The following is a 21686-nucleotide window of genomic DNA, read 5'->3' as shown; positions in this document are numbered from 1 at the left end:
CACAACAGCATAGATACTTCCCCTTATCAATCTTTTGGTGGCGTATGTATTTCATCTGTTGTAAAGCGGCTGATATCCCGGTAATGAACATGGTGGAATATATTAATCCGCATATTCCCCTCTCTATCTTTCTCTCATTCCCTCTCTCTCTCACCATTCCCTTTTCACGCGGTGCAGTGTCCGTACGGAGTAAGCAAAGCCAATAGGACGTGGTTGGGCTAATAAATGCAAATTATCATGAAAAGAGACGGCAAAATATGAAACAACTCATTTGGGCTGAAGTAAATCACAGAAAACTGTTTATGAGTGAACCTCTTCACGAAGATGTGATACCGGGATGCTGTGTGTTGAGATCAATAAGATGAAGGTTTAATTTTCCTAGAAAAAAAATCCTTGGTTTATTTGTCTGTTTACCAAACACTAAGTTCCCTCCGTTCAGCAGAAAGATCTAGTCCTTTCCAGATGAGCTCCTACTTTGTGAATTCGCTGTTTTCCAAGTATAAAAGTGGGGACACTCTTCGTCCCAATTATTATGACTGTGGGTTCAGCCAAGACCTGGGCACTAGAGCCACCGTGGTCTATGGACCCGGCAGCGGTGGAAGCTTCCAACATCCCAGTCAGATCCAGGATTTTTACCACCACGGCGCAGCCACCCTCTCCACCTCCGCGTATCAACAGAATCCATGTGCGGTGACGTGTCACGGGGATCCCGGCAGTTTCTACGGCTACGATGCCTTGCAAAGGCAGCCAATTTTCGCCGCCCAACAAGAGGCCGAGCTGGTCCAATACCCCGACTGTAAGTCGACGGCGAACAGCCTAGGAGAAGAAGCAGAGAATTCAGAACAGAGTTCATCTCCGACACAGCTCTTCCCGTGGATGAGACCGCAAGGTGAGACATGAACCAGCAAGAAATAAAAGGGGTGAAACCGAGGATAAGGGGTAAAGTCTCTCACACACAGGCACTCACACACACAGACACGCTTATTTTAGAAACCCAGTAAGGTTCATTTCCTGAGCCAATAAAGAAAAGACTGTAACTTTAGTGTTTTATGATTCTAAACTTCACCACTTGTAAATTACTTTGTACTTTAATGATCCTGAAGGCATTTTTAAGTGTACTATATTATGTGTGGTTTGTAGCTTTATTGCAATTTTATGGCGTATTTCTTCCTAAGATGTTGAATAGCGTTTAATAGCGTTTGAATCCTGCTTTAGTAACCTTGGTGTAACACTTGCAGAAACTGACTGTTTCCCCTTCTTTTCCATTCTCTCCCTCTCTCTCTCTCTCCCTCTCTCTCCCTCTATTACTCAGTAGCTGCAGGACGGCGCAGGGGGAGACAAACATACAGTCGCTATCAGACACTAGAACTTGAGAAAGAGTTTTTGTTCAATCCATATCTGACTCGCAAACGGCGGATCGAAGTGTCGCACGCCCTGGGACTAACCGAGAGGCAGGTCAAAATTTGGTTCCAGAACAGAAGAATGAAATGGAAAAAGGAAAATAACAAAGATAAGTTTCCCAGTAGTAAGTCTGAAATAGAGGAGAGTCCGAAGGAGAAAGACGGAAAAGAAGATGAAGAAAATGATTAACAAAATAATAAGTTGACAAAACAAGGAGGGGGAATTGATAGGATAAGGTAGTCAAATTTTAAGCAGTGCGGGTGTGAGATGCAGAACAAATGTTACTGATTACTGTATGATACAAAACATTGTACGGAAATGTATGAAGGTGTAGACTAGAAGGACAATTTCAACTTTCTACCAGACATTTACATGTCATTGTGTAACATTCTAGCTATTTATGTGAGTTCCTGTAAAGTATTTAACGTGAAGTTCATAGGACAATGTGCTAGTTTGTGTGTTGAAATACCATTGTAGTATATTTAAGCCGTGTGCACTACATCAGCTAATGACTATTAGCTTAAAAATCCCGACAACATGAAGCTGCCTATTTAAGCTTTAGCTGATTAGATTGTGTTATTGTTTACGGCTTTGGTGTATTTATAAAATTGTTTTCTTCAAGTTGGCATGTGCATAAGCAAAGTCTTTTTTTTAAAGAAACAAGGAGAAAATATTCCTCCAGTTTTATCAGTGAGAAAATCTACTGTAAACGCGAACTGCATTTATTGGGGGAGGTGCGGCGAGGGGGTTGGGGTTGTTGGACCGGTGATGCATTATTGTTATACACAAAATTGGACCATTGTTTGAACATGCAAGCGGCGGAAAGGGGCGCAATAAACTTTACCAGCAAAAAAACACAACTGTGAAATGGCTTGGCTTTTTTCCCTTCTTAATGGAATTTCTTTGAATGGAAGACTTGGCAAAAATATTAACTATGCGCGCCGTGTCGGAATAGAGAAATAAACACATAGGTGGATGGATCATGCTATTGAAAAGTGCACATTAAAATATCAATAATACATAGCTATCACACTTAACTCAATTTGTCTTTGTGACTTTTTTTATTAGTGTCCTGTGAATGTTTGGAGTTTTCTTGCCTCATTTGCACTCACGATTCCTCCCTCCCTCCCTCCCTCCTAAACCCTCCCTCTGTAAGAGAACAAGTTGCAGTCGGTTCTGCGATATTTGTGGCTAATATAGTGTGGGCACATTTTTTTGTTTGTGTGTACCCGACCGTTACAATTTGCTATTGGGAAAATAGACCCTGAAGGCTCTCCTCTGACCAGGGACCGATATTAAGATGGATATCGATTATAGAACTTATAGCATGTTTTATTAGCACGTAAACGGGCCAAAAAATATGCTGTTTTGACAAATGTGTTTTCCACTGTAACCTGATTCCAACATGCAAAAAACGAATCGATTCTATTTAAGTCCTTTCTAAATAGTCGATCAATCCAGCCCATAAACTGAAACCGGCTGTTCCCCACCTTATAATTAAAGTTAGTTATTATTATTATCTGGATGCAAGAATTTTTTTGATTAGAAGAATATTTTTAAAATCAACCAAGGAAGCAATGGGTAACCTGACTCTCATTGGCCCGCCGTGTCACGTGCTATTATCACGTGCATCGGGAGGAAAAAGGGGGTTCTTTTGGTGTAAATCTGGACTCTAATTCCGTAATATATCACCGTACCTCGTAAAACCGACACTGAAACGTCCCGGCCTACAAATCACCGGCCAAATTATGAGTTCATTGTATTATGCGAATGCTTTATTTTCGAAATATACAGCCGGAACTTCTGTTTTTCCAACGGGGGTATTTTCCGAACCAACTTCTTGCGCTTTTGCCTCAAACTCCCAGCGGTCGGGCTACGGCTCAGGGTCGGCTTCTTACGCAGCCACAGTGCCGGGTCTATACAGCACAGCCAACAGCCTTCACCACCAGACCCCGACCATGTACACGTCTCCTTACGGCCTCAACGCCAACTCCTTTAACATGCACTGTTCTTCATTCGATCATAATATCTCATCAATGATGTGCGGCGCTGGGGAATCCTGCAAGCAGAGTTGCAGCAAGTCGGAGCAAAGAGAGGTAGACCCGCAGTCCGAGAACTTCCGGATCTACCCCTGGATGAAGAGCTCAGGTATGTGAAAAGTCACATAAAATGAAACCTCTTGCAGGGATGGTGAATTACTTTATTGCATGCGGGTGTTGTGTTCATTCATGACGTTCACTAAACAGGGGTATAAAATTCAATGCTCTCCCCCCATTAGCAATTAAGTCACTGATTTGGATTCTATTAGCTCCTTGTTAGAAATGGCCTAAACTACCTTAAATAAGAGTCAGGAGGCTTCAAAGTTGACCATTAAAATACAAACACATTTACACACGTCAAAGAAACAATTTTGACCTCCTGCATTTTCATCAACCTTTGTCCTTTCCCAATAAGAAAAAGACAATGAATGCGGAATATCCCCTGAGACTCAAGTCGCCTCTTTTTCTGTTTAATTCCCTTTAACCTGTTTCGATTCTGCTTCACTTCAAAGTTTCTCTCCGGTTTTCCGAGTTGCAATGTGCTATTGGGTGCTGTGCTTGCGGTTGAAAAGGGTACGGGTCGGGGGGATATTGGGGTGGGTATGATGAGAAATATATCGGGATGGGGTAAGAAGATGACAGGTGAAAACCTCCAAATTTTATAAAACATATTCAGTTCCATATGAAATACTTAGTGTAAAGATCTCGCCCAGTAAAACTAATACGCCAGTGTGTATGCGTAACGTCTAAGGTAAGGAGTGTGTGTGTGTGTGTGTGTGTGTGTGTGTGTGTGTGTGTGTATGTCTGTGTGTTTGTATATGTGAGTGATTGTGTGTGTGTGTGTGTGTGTGTGTGTGTGTGTGAGTGATTGTGTGTGCGCGTGCCTGCATGTCTGGGTATGTGAATGCATTTGGTTGAGGGTGGGGAGGTTGCAGGTTTGGGATAGGGGATCGGTGGGGAGGGGTAGGAGTGGTTGCTTCTTAGCATCAGTATCCTACTTTAGTAGCCAGGCAAGCGCGGGCTGTTTCTTCGCCTCATCTACGTTTGTTTCATTTTGTCCCTCATATCGGTGAATAGCAAAACGTTAATGAATTTGGAAATTGCTGCTTTCCAGCACAACCGTGGCGACAGAGTGTACCAAAATGCTGTGCTTTAAACCAAATTGTTGTATCCATTTTCTAGCTACCTGTCAGTTTCAGGTTACATAACATTAGTTCACCAAATCCAGAGAGCGCTGAGGATGTAATACAATGATCATCCATCAATAGATTAAGGTACTCAACACATACAAAAAACTGTCTTAAAAATAATAGCTAAATAGAAAATTAAAGTCAACATGTTACTGAGTTGCATTACATGACAGGTACTCAGAAACATGTTGACTTTAATTTTCAGACCCATAAGTGCAGCTTAAACAATGCAAATGCTTCCCATGAAGAACCAAGTCTGCCCTTCTTTATCAGGCATCAATACAAACTTTATATTGATTGGACTCTGTTAGTTTCCGACAGGAATTTATTGTATTTGTCAATGGGAAATTCGGGGTAAAATATTGAAATTCGCGATAAACGTGAAGCGCTGGAAGGGCAACGCTACATTTTTAAGGGACTGTTGATGCTTTGTTAGTGATTTTTTTCTCTCTGTTTTGGTCTCTCTTTCGATGTCTCTACTCGTTTGCGTTTCCAGCCTCAGACAGGAAGCGGGGGCGTCAGACTTACACCCGGTATCAGACCCTAGAGTTGGAGAAAGAGTTTCACTTCAACCGCTACCTCACCAGACGGAGACGCATCGAGATTGCACACGCTCTCTGCCTGACTGAAAGGCAAATTAAGATCTGGTTTCAGAACAGGAGAATGAAATGGAAGAAAGAAAGTAAAGTCACCAGTCCAACTGATGCAGGCGAAGAAAAGCAAGAAGAATGAAGAAAAAAATTAAACTTCTAAAAACTTAGACCATAATCAATGACTTTTTAACAAATGGAGGAATTTGTTCCGCATTTCTTAACACTGAAACAGAATACTACCTAAATCTGTAATTGTTCGATTTGTAGTTTGTATTGTACAGATAGAGGGAATAACCCAAGTCTATATTGTACAAGTTATATATAGTATGTGCGTTAGGCTTTCTGATGTGGTGACTTGGCCGGTATTGTAATTAGCATTAATTTACCATGTGTATTTAAAGGAAAAATTGTCAGTGACTTTATATTTGTTACTGTATTGATGTAATTTCTTGTTAGTAAGTATAGTTTCGAAAAGGAGCTGTGTGTAGTCACAACCCGTGTACAGTTTATTAATGTGTGTCCCGTATAAACTCCTGTTATAGTTAAATATATAAAATGGCGTTCTCGTGAAAGTATTGAGGGTTACTTCTCTGTACATTTTTAATATTTAAGAATGGACCATTTATGTTTGTTGAGTTTACCCGCTTTACCATGAAGGATGTAAACTGTTCTGTGAAATAAAATGAGGACATTTTTTCGTTATGATGCTTCGAGTTCAAAGTGTGTATTTCATGCAACACTTACACTTACCAATAAGCATAAGTATCCCTCAGTAAAAATAGCGAACCCCGAGACTGTCCTTATGTCAACAATAACCAAATTAATGGAATATTTATCTTTCATTTCGAATTTTGACACTCGAGTTTTTAAAACCTACTCTCCTACTTAAACAGAAATAGGCAATTAACCGCAACATACGTACTGGAACATACTGACAGTTTTTGTGGGAGTTGTAATTCTAGCAGTGTCTAAATAAAGTATAATACACCGAGAAGACAATAGGGCTGGGTTAGGGGTCGGATATTAAAGTGATGCATTTCACTGAGTTTGCCAATTGTAGCATATCTTACATGATGCATTTTATACAATGTATGTAAATCTAAAGTACGTTTCGACTATTATCGTTTCCTCGTTGAAAATGTTATTGCCAGACAACAGGAACAAATATTCTTTTAAAAAATGAGCACTAATGAATGAAACAGTTGGCACAATTTTGGTATAGAAATTGTAACATTTTTGTACATTAATTAACCACTTTGCCATCAAAAATCGATGATTTGTTATTTAGATATCTTCTTCTGGTATCTGGGCACATTGCTCATTATAGAACGAAAGGGTGAATCTAACCTAAAAGCCGGTTTAGTTCCATTCACCCTCGCTCTTGTTCTTTTGCAATTTGGGGCACATAGGACGGGTGAATCCTACCGAATCGATCAAAGAAAACGGTACGCTATTATACCAAAGACAGTGTGACTTTCCTTTAATAGAAAGTGCCAGAAATATAGGGGTTACCTTTAGTTTGGGGGAAATAATTTATTTAATGTGAAAATTAGCTTTTAAAATGAAGTTAAGCAAATCTTGTTGAACTAAACGGGTTATTTAATTACAATAAACACAATAATAATTGAACATCACATTTCTTTCACGTGAATTCCGCAAATAGCGGAAATGCAGAAGGAGAACGACAAGAACAATTTGACTTTCGACAATTATTTTATGCCCGTGGCTGCCTTTTTTCTGCAGAGCCACAGAGAATAAGGTTATACTTAAACTGGTTCTGTATTAAGAGGCGATGCATGTAAATCGTAACATTTTGAAAGAAAATAATTAAGAAGAAACATTCTTTTTTGTCATTTCGCTTTAGCTCAAAACATGGCGGCGAGGGGGCCGGTTGTTAGTAGTCATGAAGAAATGCAATAAATTCCTTGTTGTTTTATGAAAATTTACAACTTTGTGATAGAACTTTATGAGTGGATCGGTCCTTCGATTGGCCGCTGCCGGTCATGTGGATAGCAACCGTGAACATGAACTTTTTATGATTTCCCATGTGAGTATATTGCAGTATTCTTTTGGCCACCGTACCTTGGGTCGGTTCTGTGTCCTCCTCAGGGCTTCTATCGTTTTTTTTCAAACTTTCGTAGTTACTATTGGAGCTGAAAACACACACATACATACATGCACACATACACGTACATATAAAGTAAATACGACTTTTTTTTTGCAACCTGCCACTTGTCTGTCGATTGGGAATTTCAGCAATGGATGCAGTGGCGCAAATCTCAGTGATGTGGATGATATCATTTTTCAAAGAGGCTCGAATTCCGAATTCCCGTATACATGACAGATCCATGAACCCCCACCATTCTGCGGGTTCAGGTTAACCGACGGCTATCAGTTTGGGACAATAATGTGCGTGAAAAAAAATCGCGCTGGTTCCAAAGTAAAAGGGGGAAGATCGAAACAAAGTCACAGATGATGCTGCAAAGGTAAGGTGGATATTGGCACGTATTTTACAAGTGATTTTTAACATTCTGTTAAAGGAGCTGTGTGCAGAATATCAGCGGGGAAAAAAAACCTTAGAGGAAATAATTAGATATTTGTTGACGTCAGTTGGAGAATATATTTTTGTATCTTTTTTTGCTGTGTTTGGAGATTGTTATGTGATGCTCCCGTGGAAGCTGATTCTTTAATTCAAATGGAAGACCTCCAGTTCTGGGACTGATTTGTTTTCCACAAGCGTTTCTTCTTTGCATGCCTGTTATACAATTGGGGCATCAGTTATCCACTGTAACAGTGGCGCGTTGACAAATCTATAATTGTGTTCGGGGACGAATTCTGTTACATGGTAATGTTAAATGAGCTTCATGATTGTTGATCTTTTCTCGTGGGTCGCTCGATACGTAAACAGTTTTATCTGGAGCAGCAATGAGAACGGGCAGTGTCGCCGAGAGTGACGCACAGACGTATTATAATTGTATTGTAATAGTGATATTTTTCTTCTATTGTGTCTGATGGTTGTCAATAATTTGTTCTGAGCCGAGAGTCGGTGCTGGAGTTACAAATTCATACCTTCATGATATGCGACAGGTCTTTTCTTTTTGTTAGAGGGCATTAAGGTTTCAGCTTACATCAATAGCGGATGACTGTAAGATGATATAATATAAGATGGCGTTTAGATCACCGTGGTTTAGAATGTTTAGCAAGCAAGAGGCCCAGCAGTTCTGTAGTGATATTATATAAATCCACTAGGGTTTTTCTTTTCTGGGGGCGGGGGTGGGAGTAGGGGCGGGGAGAATGGATTTGTTGCTTTCTGCTGCCACCTTGCGTTCTAATGGCCTGAAGAAACCGGAATATAAGAAGCAAAAGGAATATACTCCATTGTATCCGCAGAATATGAAAAAATAACTGAACTGCACATAGATGCACCGGCGATACACATACATATGTCATCGCGTTGTGTTGTGCGTGTGTGTGTGTGTGTGTGCGCGCGCGCGCTTGTGTGTGCGCGCGCGCTCTCTCGCGCACGCAAATAAATACAAAAATAGCGATTAAAACTAAACTTAGGGCAGCTTCAAACTGTATATATATCTTATATTGTTATCGTTGCATTTCAGAGGCAAATTTGCTTTCCTCTTATTTCTATCCTCCAAATCGCAACGATTCTACTCAGAGGAATAAAACTACTTGTTTGCGATGTGTCCTATTGTCCATTTAATTCAAATATAAGATGACCTCACTGTACTTTATATGGGAAAGATGCAGGATATCATAATATTTTTTACAATGCTGTCTTCGAATGTAAGTATGTAGTGAGACCGTTAGCATCTCTCACCAAATTTTGTACAATACTTTGATAGCAGCCAATTCTTATTAAGTATAAATAAATAGCGGAAATTCTCAGGGTAAAATCAAATTCTGCTTCAAATTTAATCTCCAGTTCAGCTTTCTAAAATTGCTTTGAAAATAGATCTCATTAGAGCAAATTCCTTGTTACAATCTAATAGCAGCAAGTTGATGGTAAGTGCCGAATTTACTGTTGCCCTGGCTGAGAATCAGTCGGGTTATGAACAAGGGCTGCTATTTAAAGCGTAACCAGACCTGTTGTAAACGAACTTTTGCCTTTAATGTTCCATCAATTGTAATTTTCACAACCCCCTTCAGTCCTCGCACTTTGAAAGAAGATTTTAATGCCCTTCGTGGCAAAGATACGTCGAAATTGACACCAAAAGGTAAATGACGATTTTCAGTGGCCAGAAAAAGACGTTGAAAGAAATGTGTTGATAATGTATTCAAAACATGCCTAAATACAGCAGTTAAAATTTAAATAAAATATTTATAGATCGGGTTTGTTTCAATGAAAACCCAGCATTAGGAAAATTGTGCATCAACATAGTCGGAGTCTTATTATATTTGTTCCATCCAGTTTTATAACCTTAATTCTGTTTCTCGTAGACTTGTTGATTTAAATAATTATTAAAAGTACGTAAAATAAAACAGACATTGTTCGGAACGCACAGTTACAACTTACGAGAATACCGTATAACTTTTACGTAGTACCAATCTTAATAAAATGTTATGATTAAAACACATTCAATCTAATTTTACAATAAAATTACGTGCTTGGAATAGATTTGTTCAACGTGTCAAAGGAAATATAATAGCGTTAGATAAAGCAAAAACAGAAGTTAACAATGATTTCAGTCGGTTTCTTTACGCTCTTATACATTGCAAAACGTGCGGATGCTTCATATCCCTGCCGCTACATTTTAAAACAGGGGGATGGAAAAAATTAAATATCCCTGTCTCTGATACAGATTGGAGTCTTGGTTTGCATCCAGACACCGTCATTTCCAGAGGCAACATAAAAGTGGCAATCCCTTAGATAGAGTAACTTTACTGCTTGGTCTCGGATTATGTTTACTTGCTCTGCTCGAACCGACATGTTTCTAGAACAAGGAAAATACCCGCAACTGAAAATGAGCGAGAACCAGGGGGAAACCTTTCTTTAATTTCTGCCATGTGCTCACTAATCAGTTTATGATTCTTTGAAACAGATGTATGAAACCAGGAAGTGGTGCGTTCCAGGGGAGCTGCTAAAATAATTTCTAAACTCCAATGCAAACTCCGTGACACTTGTAAAATCTAATAGTTAAAAATGGCAAAATAATTATAACTTTTTTAAAAAAAGTTATTTATGCGTTTTCACGTAAAGTTAGAATGACCAAACCTCCGTCCGAATTTTTTAAAAGCTCGGAATCCCACAGATGGACACAACATGTCTGTATTTTTAAAAATAAAAACCGTATGGTGATTAACACGAGTATAGTATACAAAGCATTGTTAGAATAACCGGAATTAGAATAAATACACATTACGAAATTCATAATTAAAATGCCAAAATATTTTATTAGCACAAGCCATACTTTAAGAGAACGATAGAACACGGTATCAAATGTAGAAATCGGAAGAGCAAACTGACATCTGTTTATCAATTAGTGCATCGGTTTGGGGGCTAAGTGTAGTTCTAACATCATCCAGCAGCTTAAGTACTGAACCTAAGTGACAACAGTAATCGTACATTCATGGTTAACTACATGGAATAAGTCTCTGTATGGTGCACTTATGTTAAACAGAGCATATTTAAGTACCCCTACATTTTACCGCTAAATACTGTACAGTACTTGTCGCTTTTGGGCGCAGACACTTCTTTTACAGAGGCGACCGATGTTAAAACGAGTTGGGGCTTCAATAGATCTTAGGCTTATTTTTGTTTTGATGAACCGTTCTCTGCCTTGCTTTGTTGAAAACTTTTTTTAAAAGAAATAAAAACGGTTTGCATGTTATTCTGGGAAGTTAATAACTTAAAATTGCAGCTTCTTGATAGCACTCGCTTGTGTTGTGTTCTGCTGTTGATTCCATTTCGGATTTTTGGTTAGTTGGCTTTTTCCTTTGAAAGTTTCTTCCGTTCGCTTTGTGGTTTCAATTAAATATTGGAAGTTCATGTTTTGATTCTCTTTTCGTGTGGCTCAAAGTTAACCCGCATCGCTGAATCACATTCTTACACAGAGAGCAAACTGCAACACAAGCATAATAAACGACTATCAGGAACTTTTGCGTGCAGAACACACAAGCCACCGATAAACTGTATATAATGTGTGCATTATAACATCCGGAAAAAAATCTGCTTTGCTAAATAACTGGGAGATGGAGCTATTAATGGAAATAAAACACGCCGAATGCATCTTTAATAACACAATCGGAATGAAAGCGGGCCAGTTAAAAAAAAGACCTCTGATTGTAAAACGGGAAAGCAATAAAACTGAGTTAATAAGTGATCAGTGAATTATTATCTGAATTCGCGAATACTGGATGGGTTTTATTTTGCTTGTTTATTTAGTCTGTGAGGATAGATTGTTTCGTTGTTTACACAGGCGTGAAAACTAATGTTAATTAGATGCCGAACTTTGCGCATTCTTCTGCATTTTAATTCTTTCGGCAAAGAGTAAATCTAAAGATGCTGTGTTTCTGTTGATTTTTCCCCTTCTGTCTCTGTTTGGGACTTTTCTCGTCACATGTGCCGCTTTCTGCTAGCGTCTCTGATTCATGGATAAGTCCCTCATGGGTGCTATTTTCCTATCAAACAGTATTGCCATTGGTCAGTCGATGATCAGATGGTTATATTTCCTGCTGTCCTTTCTGGCACTTGGCCATCCCGAATCAAACCCATCTCGCTAACTGCTAATAGCACAGGCACTTGGACCAATACACAACAAATCATAACACAGCACAGCCAACAAATGAGTTCGTATTTTGTGAACTCCACTTTCCCGGTGACTCTTGCCAGTGGTCAGGAGTCCTTCCTCGGGCAGATTCCGTTATATTCCTCCAGTTACGACCCTTTAAGACACTATCCGGCCACATATGGGGCTACAGGCATGCAAGATAAAAGCTACCCATCACCCTCTTACTATCAACAAGCCAACGGGGCTTATGGGTGCAACCGGACACCCTGCGATTATGGTGTCCCCAGTTTTTATCGGGAAAAGGACCCTTCCTGCGGCGCATCAGCCACCAGCTCCAAATACCACTCACTGGAAGACCCAACGCATTTTAACCCCGAACAACGCAAATCCGAGTGCGCCCAAAACAGAATTTTATATGGAGAAGTGGACGACCAGAAGAGTTCTCTCCCCGTATATCCCTGGATGCAAAGAATGAACTCCAGTGGTGGTAAGTTTTCATTTTAATACTTTTATGTTTTACATATTTATTCAAAATAACTTTTCAGCGTATGCTTACATTGAATAAAACTAGGAAAAACAGAAGTGAGCACTTGGTTCATTAAAGCCGTTTTTACAAGAGAGTATTTAACATTAAATTATTCCAAGACACTTTAATGCATTTTACTGTGTCGGGTTTCACATTAAATTATGAATTGCTGCTTCTCTGAAGATTCTGAATAATTCATTAAAATTCAACGTCTGGTTCATAAGATTAATATCTTTATGTGCATAAACATATTACTATATTCATATAAACATATGCAACATCAACCTCCAGAAAAGATGCCGCACGATCAGTTGTTTTCTCCCTATTAAAGAATATAATGCCCATTTTCCAGGCCCATTGGTTAGAAGGTCTTAATATAACAGAATGAAGGTATGCTGCGAATAGAAATCGTTATTTGATGTTTCAGAATCGAAAGTGCTCATCCAGCAATCTACTTTAAAACTTACAAAGCATATAAACCATAGCCTACAACGTCCAATATAATCAGTGGGATTCATTTGTAATTTACGTGCTTCTGTACAATTTCCATATTATATGTAATATTCAACTTATGTTTAATGCTCTCTCTTCCTCTTTGCACATTTCTCTCTCTCAAGCCTCGGCATTTAATCCGAACGGACGGCGCGGGCGGCAAACCTACACTAGATATCAAACTCTGGAGCTAGAAAAGGAGTTCCACTTTAACCGCTACTTGACCAGGAGACGCCGGATAGAGATTGCACACGCCCTTTGCCTCACAGAACGCCAGATCAAAATCTGGTTCCAAAACAGGCGCATGAAGTGGAAAAAGGAGAACAAATTACTCAGCAACTCGCAATTAAGCGGAGAAGAAACAGAGGAAAAATCCACAGAGTGAAAACCACACAAAAAGATAGATCGGATGGGGAACGCTATGCAGTTCTTTATTTAAAAAGAATGAATAATGAATATTAAAAGTTTACATTTGTTTGCTGTTGCGCACCAGTGGAAATGTACATTTCTGTATTTGTCGTAAGATTTATTATGAAGTTATGGATTCCTTTAGTCTATCCAGGCAGCCATTGTTTCACATTGGTGTCAATAGTTTGAAAAAAACACTAGGTGTATTCCATGAATTCTATATCTCAAGTGAGCTGCTGCAATATTGTGATTTTTGTTGACGTTGGTCTCAGCTCTCTAGTTAATTTAGTTGTATGTTTTTGTGCACTGTGAACACAACTATTTTTGATTTATTTTATGTGTGTGTGCGTGCATGTGTGGAATTGTGTGTGCGTGCGTGTGCAAATTACACAATGAAGTCTAAATATTGTATTTTGGATTGTTTCGTAACCAAGCGAGGGAAATAAAAGCAAAGTCTTAAGAATCGAGTAAAAGGTTATTTTTTTATTTGTGTTTCTTTGTTAAATGAACGTTATTGTGTTTGTAGCCTGTGTTATAATTTTTGGAAACCGAAGGTTTCCTGTCTGGAATTATAATAAAAGTTTTTTTTCTTAAAAAAAAGATAGTTTTGTGTATTGTTCAATTCAGTAATCATATCACGCAAAAATGCCACTGATATTCTGATGAAAGTGCATTTTCAAAATAGCTACTCATGGCTTATCTGAATCTCAGTTACAATCTATCACAAAACAAAAAGTTGACAGTCTCCTCATTGTATTTCTCGTAATTGATTTATCTCTATGATTTCCCATCAAACTTATTTAAATTTCATTCCAGTAATCAGTTTATTGCTGCTTTAAAAAATCCGGACTAGATAATATAAACATTGGCCGTTGATAAGTACCCAAATCTTCAGGATTCGTAATCAGATGGTTTATCAGAGAGAAAAGGCGAAGGGCTTTGCGGGATTTAACAATTACTTCCCTGGTTTCAGTTGTTTTATTCTTTGTTGCTTAATCATGTGAAGGCTTTTCGGTAGCCGTCCTGTTAACTGTATGTTCCAATTATGGCACCGTGTTTTAAGACGCATTTTAAAGTATCTTGAGCACACACGACCTCTAGTTATAACTATGAATGCCCGCAAAACTAACACGGACTCAGTCTAGTGAATGTTTAAATCCTTCCATATCAAGCAAATACCAAATTGCCATAAAATGCTGAAGATTTTATTTCTAGCTCACCCTAGGAAGTGCACTCCCTAGGAGGTAAGTTGCATTGGACAGATCCGATAAAAGATCGTGCAAGGATACCGAGCTAATACGTTTACCAAAACAAAATCAAGGATTCGCGTCTCCAGAATAATAATTAATATTATTCATCCTGCGGTTAAGTCAGATAATTGCATGGTAGTTTCAAGAAAGGACATTAACTCGGAATGGTAGAGGAGTTACAAACTAATTCAGACGTGTATTTTCTTAGGATAATTACCTCAAAATCGAGTACTAGAAATAAATGTGCTCTGCACGCAGCTCAAAGAACATAAGGGAGTACACACATGGGACAAACTATAACTTTTAGCCCGTGTCTTGCCTTGAAATGATCTGTGCAAATTTAAGTTTAAAAGTTTTTTTAAAACAATCGGATACTTTATGCGCCCATATTACTAAGGTTCGAAACGAAGTTCAATCCCGCAAACGTATTGAAACTGTAGCATGCAGCAAATAGTAAGGCTCACATCGATGGTAAGGAACGTAAGTCAATGAGCGCGTACATTTAACTGACTAGTCAAGGATGGCAAGTTAATTGTTTTTAAATGTATCTGGTCAAAAACGAAATAAATTGCACCACTCCAAGTACAGCTATAAAGCGTGATTTCCAATTCAATTGAAAGATAATTGAATTGCCGTTTTACGCTTAGCATTTTTGATTATTTTTTTCGCGTTTTTGAACAAATACACGGTCAAAGATTGAGCAAAACAGGTAACAAAACGTAGCGCGATACTGGAACTTACGGTTTTCTAGGTAGGGAAATTTAGAAGGCATTTTTTTGTCGTTTGGTTATTAATGTTATGCCAATGTTAATAGATAAGCAATGACCTTAAATCGCGTATTTTGACGGAGCCCGGTAGGTGGCGCACTCTGCAAACCTGGCCACCATTTGGAGTCTTGCATTCACATGGCGTAACGATTCACGGATCGTCATTATTTGTAACCATAGAGCATGAATTACCCCTTGAGGTCATCAGTGAGAATTTACGACTGGTCAACAAAAGCACGTGATTCCGACTCGCACCCCCCATATTTGGCCGCATACATAGAAGCGAACGAAGTACAGTCATTTCTATAATTCATTAATATATCATAAATCGTGCAGGACTGGGTTATAACGACTAACAACCACAAATCAACCCAAAAAAACCCAAATGAGCTCTTACTTTGTAAACTCATTCTCCGGTCGCTATCAAAATGGCCCGGATTATCAGTTACTTAATTATGGGTCGAGCAGCTCCGAGAACGGACCATACAGGGATTCAGGCACCATGCATTCAGGCACTTACGGCTACAACTACAATGGTATGGACCTTAGCATCACCCGTTCAGCTTCATCTAACCACTTTGGAGTGGTTAATGCAGAAAACTCCAGAAGCTATCCTCCAGCTACAGAAACCAGGTTCAGGCAAGCAGCGAGCTGCACCCTCTCATCTCCAGAACCCCTTTCTTGTTCCGGCAAGGACAGTCACGGAACCAAGGGTTCCCCATCCGACCCGACTACCTCCTCTAGTTCAGCAAGTAATTTTACAGAAATGGACGAGGCCGGAGCATCCTCGGATGCCGAAGAGGGCACTCAAGCCAACAACAACAACCATCCCAGGGCACAGCAAGAACCAACACAGGCAACAACACCAGAACAGCAGCCACAAATATTTCCTTGGATGAGAAAGCTACACATTGCCCATGGTACACCTTCATTTTCTATCTAATACTCTAAATATTTCTCTGCAGTCAGGTAATTCATAGCGACATATTATACAACCTGGACGCCACAAAATCTGAACAATTGTTTTTTTTATTGCTCTGCAGAAACTTATCTAAACATCTTCCGCAAATTGAATTTAAATCTGTAAATCACAATTTTGTAACATGCATGAAATCTAACGCGCAAGCCGACCCTTAAAATTCAGTAAATGTTAAAATAGTATTTAATGCGGGTAAACTGTAAATATTATATGATATATAGAAATTGGTGTACAGAAAGCTATGAGTGGACAACCATGATAATAACAAAGAGCAATGTGTTGTTACCCTGGATAGTCAGCGTTATTGGAATCCATTTGTCGTGGATCTATTTGCAATTTCGGACTTTTTAAAAGATGTGTGTGTGTGTGTGTGTGTGTGTGTGTGTGTGTGTGTGTGTGTGTGTGTGTGTGTGTGTGTACGCGCGCGTGTATGTGTATGTGTTTGTGTGTGCATGGGAGAGAGAGGGAGAAAGACACACGGACAGACTGTGTTTCCTGTGTGTGTGTGATTGTGTGTGTGTGTGTGTGTGTGTGTGTGTGTGTGTGTGTGTGTGTGTGTGTGTGTGTGTGTGTGTAGATAATTAGAACCACAGCCGTCAGGACACAGGTTACATAGTCAGACAATGAAAAGGAAAATGATAATTAATAGCAATTCGGATTGGAGACAATATACTTTAATTTTGACATACCATGTCCGGAGAGGCCCCGGGGAAGGGAATACTGCAACTTTCAAGGTCTAGTATTCTGCTCTTTTAAAAATGAATCTTTTCGTGGATAGATAATTCAGCATGGATAAAAAAAACCTGCCTGTATTTATTAACAGATGGTATGGGTGGACCCGACGGGAAAAGAGCCAGGACTGCTTATACTCGTTTTCAGACACTGGAGTTGGAAAAGGAGTTCCACTTCAACAGATATCTAACCCGACGGCGGAGGATAGAGATTGCTCACGCTCTGTGCCTCTCTGAACGGCAGATAAAGATTTGGTTCCAGAATCGGCGGATGAAATGGAAAAAGGACAACAAGCTGAAAAGTATGAGCATGACGGCCGGAGCAAGCGCTTTCCAACCCTAACAAATAGCGTGCAAAACATGAAAGACACCGTGCACCAGTACTGTACAGCCAGGCACCTTCCCTCCCACGTGTTGTTAAATATTAAAAATTACTTAAACTTTTCTGTGCTCCTGCTAACAATTTGTTTTCTTTTATTCTGTTGTGTTGTCCTTTCGCTGTTAAGTGCTTGTTGCTGTCTTACATTTGTCTGTGTCAGTGAACTGTTGGTGCTCTGTTGAAAAAGTAGCATGGTTTTTTTGTGGATTGTAAATGGTATAACTTATTTATAATTGACACGTTGTACAATTTGATCTTCCTTCCCTCCCCCACGTTGATAAAATGCTAAAATCTTTGCTCTTGCACTGTCACCTTTCAAACATATATCCACCTTCTTGTAAGTTTCTGTCCTTAATGCTGTCCGTGATTTTAAACAACGTCCGTATGTGGAAAATCCATGTAGAAAGCTAATCATTGTCAATACATGTGGATAGATTCTAAAATCAGCGACGATTGTACACGATTATTTAGTGAGTTATAATGGTTGTAAATAATACAAAAATGTTTATAATGTTGCCTATAGCTAGTCTGTAATGGGCAGAGTGATAAGTAGCATATTTTCTGTGGAAATCAGACACCTATCCGACAGTATGTTGCCAATAAGCTTTTTGTATTTGTTTGTAGCTTAATTCAAAATAAAGTAAAAGTTTCTCATAACCATCCCTGATCTCTGTAGCCTAATATCTTTACTGTATGCAAGCTGACGTCTTATTGCTCGCTGTAAAACACCCTACTGAACCTGAGAACTACCTATTGTTTGATTTAGTATAGTATATATGATTAAGATGCGTTACTTTTCAATATTGCCACGTGTTTTGCGATATCTTATCTACTTGCACTGTGCAATGTAAAGGCACATTAACAGAGCACATAACTACTGTTCGTTAATTAGCATCTGTCGGTTGCTTCTTATTTTATATTTTATAAGATAGTTCTATAAAATGTTCTCAGGACATAACACTACCTGACTGCATTAATCTTCCTTCTTAAGTCCCGAGCGTTTTCTAACGGCTAAGATTTTGCATGCCCGACTCCTCCTTGCTGTGTTATACTTTAAATGCGGTATTTGTGTGACTTCTTGCATTTTGGAATTTTCCTGGTTCTCACTGCACACGGCATCCTCTGTTTAAATCCTACATCAGGACTTTTTTTTTAGTATTCGTTGTTGTGTATATGTTAAAAAGAGTCTCTCAGACTTGATTTCTAGGCCATCCCCCCAGAGAGTTATACAGTTACGAGGTGCATTGAAGTTTGTCAATGCAACATACTACGCGCTTTTGTTAATTTGGGTGCAACAGGTAAACCTTAGTTAGGTTAAACTCAACTTACCAAAAGAACGTCCAAGTGCTTATCGGTAGTAGATAAGTCACACAGCAAATATTGGGTCTATCTTGCAATGTACATGCTTCCCTTGTGAATATAACAAACTGCATATGCAAGAAGTCGGTATGACATTGGGATGTCAAATGAATTGGGTATTTATCTCAAAGTTAGATCGTAAAAATCGCCCATACCGCAGGCAGATACCCCTACTGGCTCTCAAAAGTCACGTGGGGTCGTTAAAGTTAGTTTTATGGTTCTGGGGAGTTGACAAGGTACAATATATTTCACATTCTGTATAATGTTAGTGACGCTGAACTTTATCTGGCTGGGTTTGCAGCCTGTAAGCGTATAATGTGACTTGTCTTCCAGAGGAATCGAGCAGGTCTCCTTTACCAGGCCTGCAAGGTTTAAAATCTTTACTGACTACAGTCAAAATTACATGGAACTGTACAGCTTAAAGTAAGTTATGTCGAAGTATAAACACAGTGTGCATTACTTTTGTGAGCAGGGCCAAGTGAAGCTTCCAAAATGGAAAGTAAAATTAAAGTGTGATTAATTAATAGTACTGCGGAAATACAAACTTTAAAATATATATTTGTTTTCCCTTTTACCTTTGTGATGGGCCCAGACTGTAAAGTAACTGTAAAGATATGGCGGACTGGATGTGTGGGCCTCGTTCCTAGCGACTGATTATTTTACTCTAGTAGATTTAATGCTCCTAATGTTTTACTGCTGAGGCGTTGAATTGAAAACGGTATCAGTGTGTGTGTGTGTGTGTGTGTGTGTGTGTGTGTGTGTTGGGGGGGGGGGTTGCTGTGGGGGTGTAGTGTGAAACAAACAGATTCTCCGTTGTTTAAAAGTATCTTCGGTGCTGTACTTTCTGATAACCTCTCGTTATCTGTTCTGCAAACTCATTGCCTGGTTGAAAATTCGTTTGTTTTGCATACTTAACAACACTGTACTTTGCTTGTTTAAGATTTTGATTTTCTAATCTGTCGGTCGGAGTAAAGAATAAAATGTCGTGTCCTTTAAATATGAATTTGACGCGTTTATCTGCGGGGAGCTGGGACTTGGGCGTTGGTGGGAGGGCGAGGCGGTGTGGTGGTGTGGGGGGGGGGGGAGTTAGTGCTTGTGGGAGATGCTCAAGTATGTTCGCAATTATAGTTGCTACTCCATTTCAGTATTTATACAATTTAATAATCCCATTACCAAAAATGGCTCACCCCCATTGTAGTCTTTTCGTTTTAGCTTTAATTTAGTTTTTAAACGTCAATGAGATAGGTTTTTTTTCATTTCTAGGAATTTTTGTGTTATGACACGAGCAATTCAGCACTGTTCCCGCGTGGATTAATTTAATCTTATGTAATTTGTTTACAGATATGGTTTATAAAAGGAAATCGGCCTTCTGGGGGAAGGCCCCGCGAAGTTTTTATTCTTACAACATTTCCTTGGCTTATTGGCATTGCAAATGTTAACTGTCTCACTGGCTAAGAAATGTTAAAATGATCTCAGCGTTTAAAAGAAAACATATGCTAAACATATGTCTGTACCCGTGCCATAAGCGTTTTTAAAGAGATAATATGAAAAAAGGGCGTCGTTTCAAAGCGTCAATGTTACAATGAAATCTGAAAATGACCATTAATATTAATTTGGTGAATAAACTACACTCTCTTCCACACCCACCAGTAGCCCTCCCCCCTCCCTTTCGGCTCTGAGTCGTGTTCGGCATTACGGACCTTGGTTTCTGTGTTTTGAGTTGGACTAAAGTTTTGGTCATGGAGAAAAGGGACTATTTTGTGAACTGATAACACACTCAAGGTGAGCGGGGAACAGCAGAAATATTGGTCTACTCTGAAAAGTCTTAGATAGGTATCTAAAGGCAACAGATGTTTAATTCACCTCTATTTGTAAAATAAATATGATAGATTTGGAGCATAGTTTGGAAATATTAAGTGCGCCATATTTTTGTATCAGTTCAGGATTCAAATACGAAACTCAATCACTGTTTAACATTATAGCCTTTAACTCTTAGTCCTGTCAGTTTTGAATTATAGACGTTTGGCCTCTATAAATGTCATCATTTTGAAATGTGACTCTTAAGTACGACTAATTGAAAGTTGCATAGACTTTTATACGAAAATTTTTCCTTTGGGGTTTCAAGTTTAAGTGAGAGACAGGGGAATAGGTGCTATATCAACTTGTTTGACTAAAGAGGTTTTTAGCACAAACTGATGTCCTTTGATCCCACAGTCAATAATTACCCCAAAACAAGTACAAAGACTAACTTTCTATAGTATAGTTAGCATTTTTATTTATACACAGCTCTTATTTTATGTTACAGGACTTGGATACTGTCACCGTGTGCTTTTATCGAGTAACATTGGACGCATTCACCCTCACTGCACATTTCCTGTCACGCTAATCTGACGAATGCCTGAATATTTTGAGGTTCATTGTAAAGATTATTTGTGCAGTCAAAAGCCAGTCTAAAGAGAAACGTAGATACACGAGAGAAAAATTATACTTTGACATTTCTCATCAGAAAATGTCAAGATTCTCACCCTGATAATTATTGGTGTGCACAGTCCTCGAATCCGGCTGTCAAGTTTTTAATTCTCGCCGTTTCCGGTGCGCAGTTTGAAGGGGGGTGGGAGCGGTCAGACTCTATTTTGGGAGTCAAAAGTTTTCTTTCTTTCAGAATTTCGAAATATTCCCGACGTCTTTTTATTGCTTTTCCGCGCTGATAGTTAGTGAAATCCAAAAGGTAAACAGGAAAACACATCGTTGCCGGAGGAAATACATTGTATTCTTGCGTTTCTTTTCTCATGTTATTCACAGTGTGTTGTCCATCAATGTACTGCAATA

At 39.1% G+C, this 21686-nt stretch overlaps 4 protein-coding genes across 5 annotated transcripts; all 4 read left to right on the top strand.

The window, feature by feature from the left end:
* The first annotated feature begins 83 nt into the window (after positions 1–83).
* Positions 84–2251, top strand: hoxb8a (homeobox B8a). 2 transcript variants are annotated; one of them, XM_052038507.1, is made up of 2 exons: positions 84–889; positions 1316–2251. In XM_052038507.1, the coding sequence occupies exons 1-2, from the start codon at positions 463–465 to the stop codon at positions 1588–1590; spliced, it is 702 nt and encodes a 233-aa protein (XP_051894467.1). In that variant the 5' UTR covers positions 84–462; the 3' UTR covers positions 1591–2251. The 2 variants fall into 2 exon arrangements, with proteins under 2 accessions (XP_051894467.1, XP_051894466.1); XM_052038506.1 differs by having other exon boundaries at positions 1313–2251.
* Positions 2252–3078: 827 nt separating this feature from the next.
* On the top strand, positions 3079–5901 carry hoxb7a (homeobox B7a). The gene is made up of 2 exons (XM_052038531.1): positions 3079–3549; positions 5127–5901. Exons 1-2 carry the CDS (start codon positions 3150–3152, stop codon positions 5360–5362), a joined length of 636 nt encoding a protein of 211 aa, XP_051894491.1. The 5' UTR covers positions 3079–3149; the 3' UTR covers positions 5363–5901.
* A 6104-nt stretch (positions 5902–12005) lies between these two features.
* hoxb6a (homeobox B6a) lies at positions 12006–13400 on the top strand. The gene is made up of 2 exons (XM_052038817.1): positions 12006–12453; positions 13110–13400. Exons 1-2 carry the CDS (start codon positions 12021–12023, stop codon positions 13367–13369), a joined length of 693 nt encoding a protein of 230 aa, XP_051894777.1. The 5' UTR covers positions 12006–12020; the 3' UTR covers positions 13370–13400.
* Positions 13401–15669: 2269 nt separating this feature from the next.
* hoxb5a (homeobox B5a) lies at positions 15670–19851 on the top strand. The gene is made up of 2 exons (XM_052038814.1): positions 15670–16329; positions 17212–19851. The coding sequence occupies exons 1-2, from the start codon at positions 15795–15797 to the stop codon at positions 17460–17462; spliced, it is 786 nt and encodes a 261-aa protein (XP_051894774.1). The 5' UTR covers positions 15670–15794; the 3' UTR covers positions 17463–19851.
* Positions 19852–21686: the final 1835 nt, after the last annotated feature.

Source organism: Pristis pectinata, chromosome 25 (assembly GCF_009764475.1).
Source record: "Pristis pectinata isolate sPriPec2 chromosome 25, sPriPec2.1.pri, whole genome shotgun sequence".
NCBI lineage: Eukaryota > Metazoa > Chordata > Chondrichthyes > Rhinopristiformes > Pristidae > Pristis > Pristis pectinata.
This window is presented reverse-complemented; position numbering and strand designations above follow the sequence as displayed.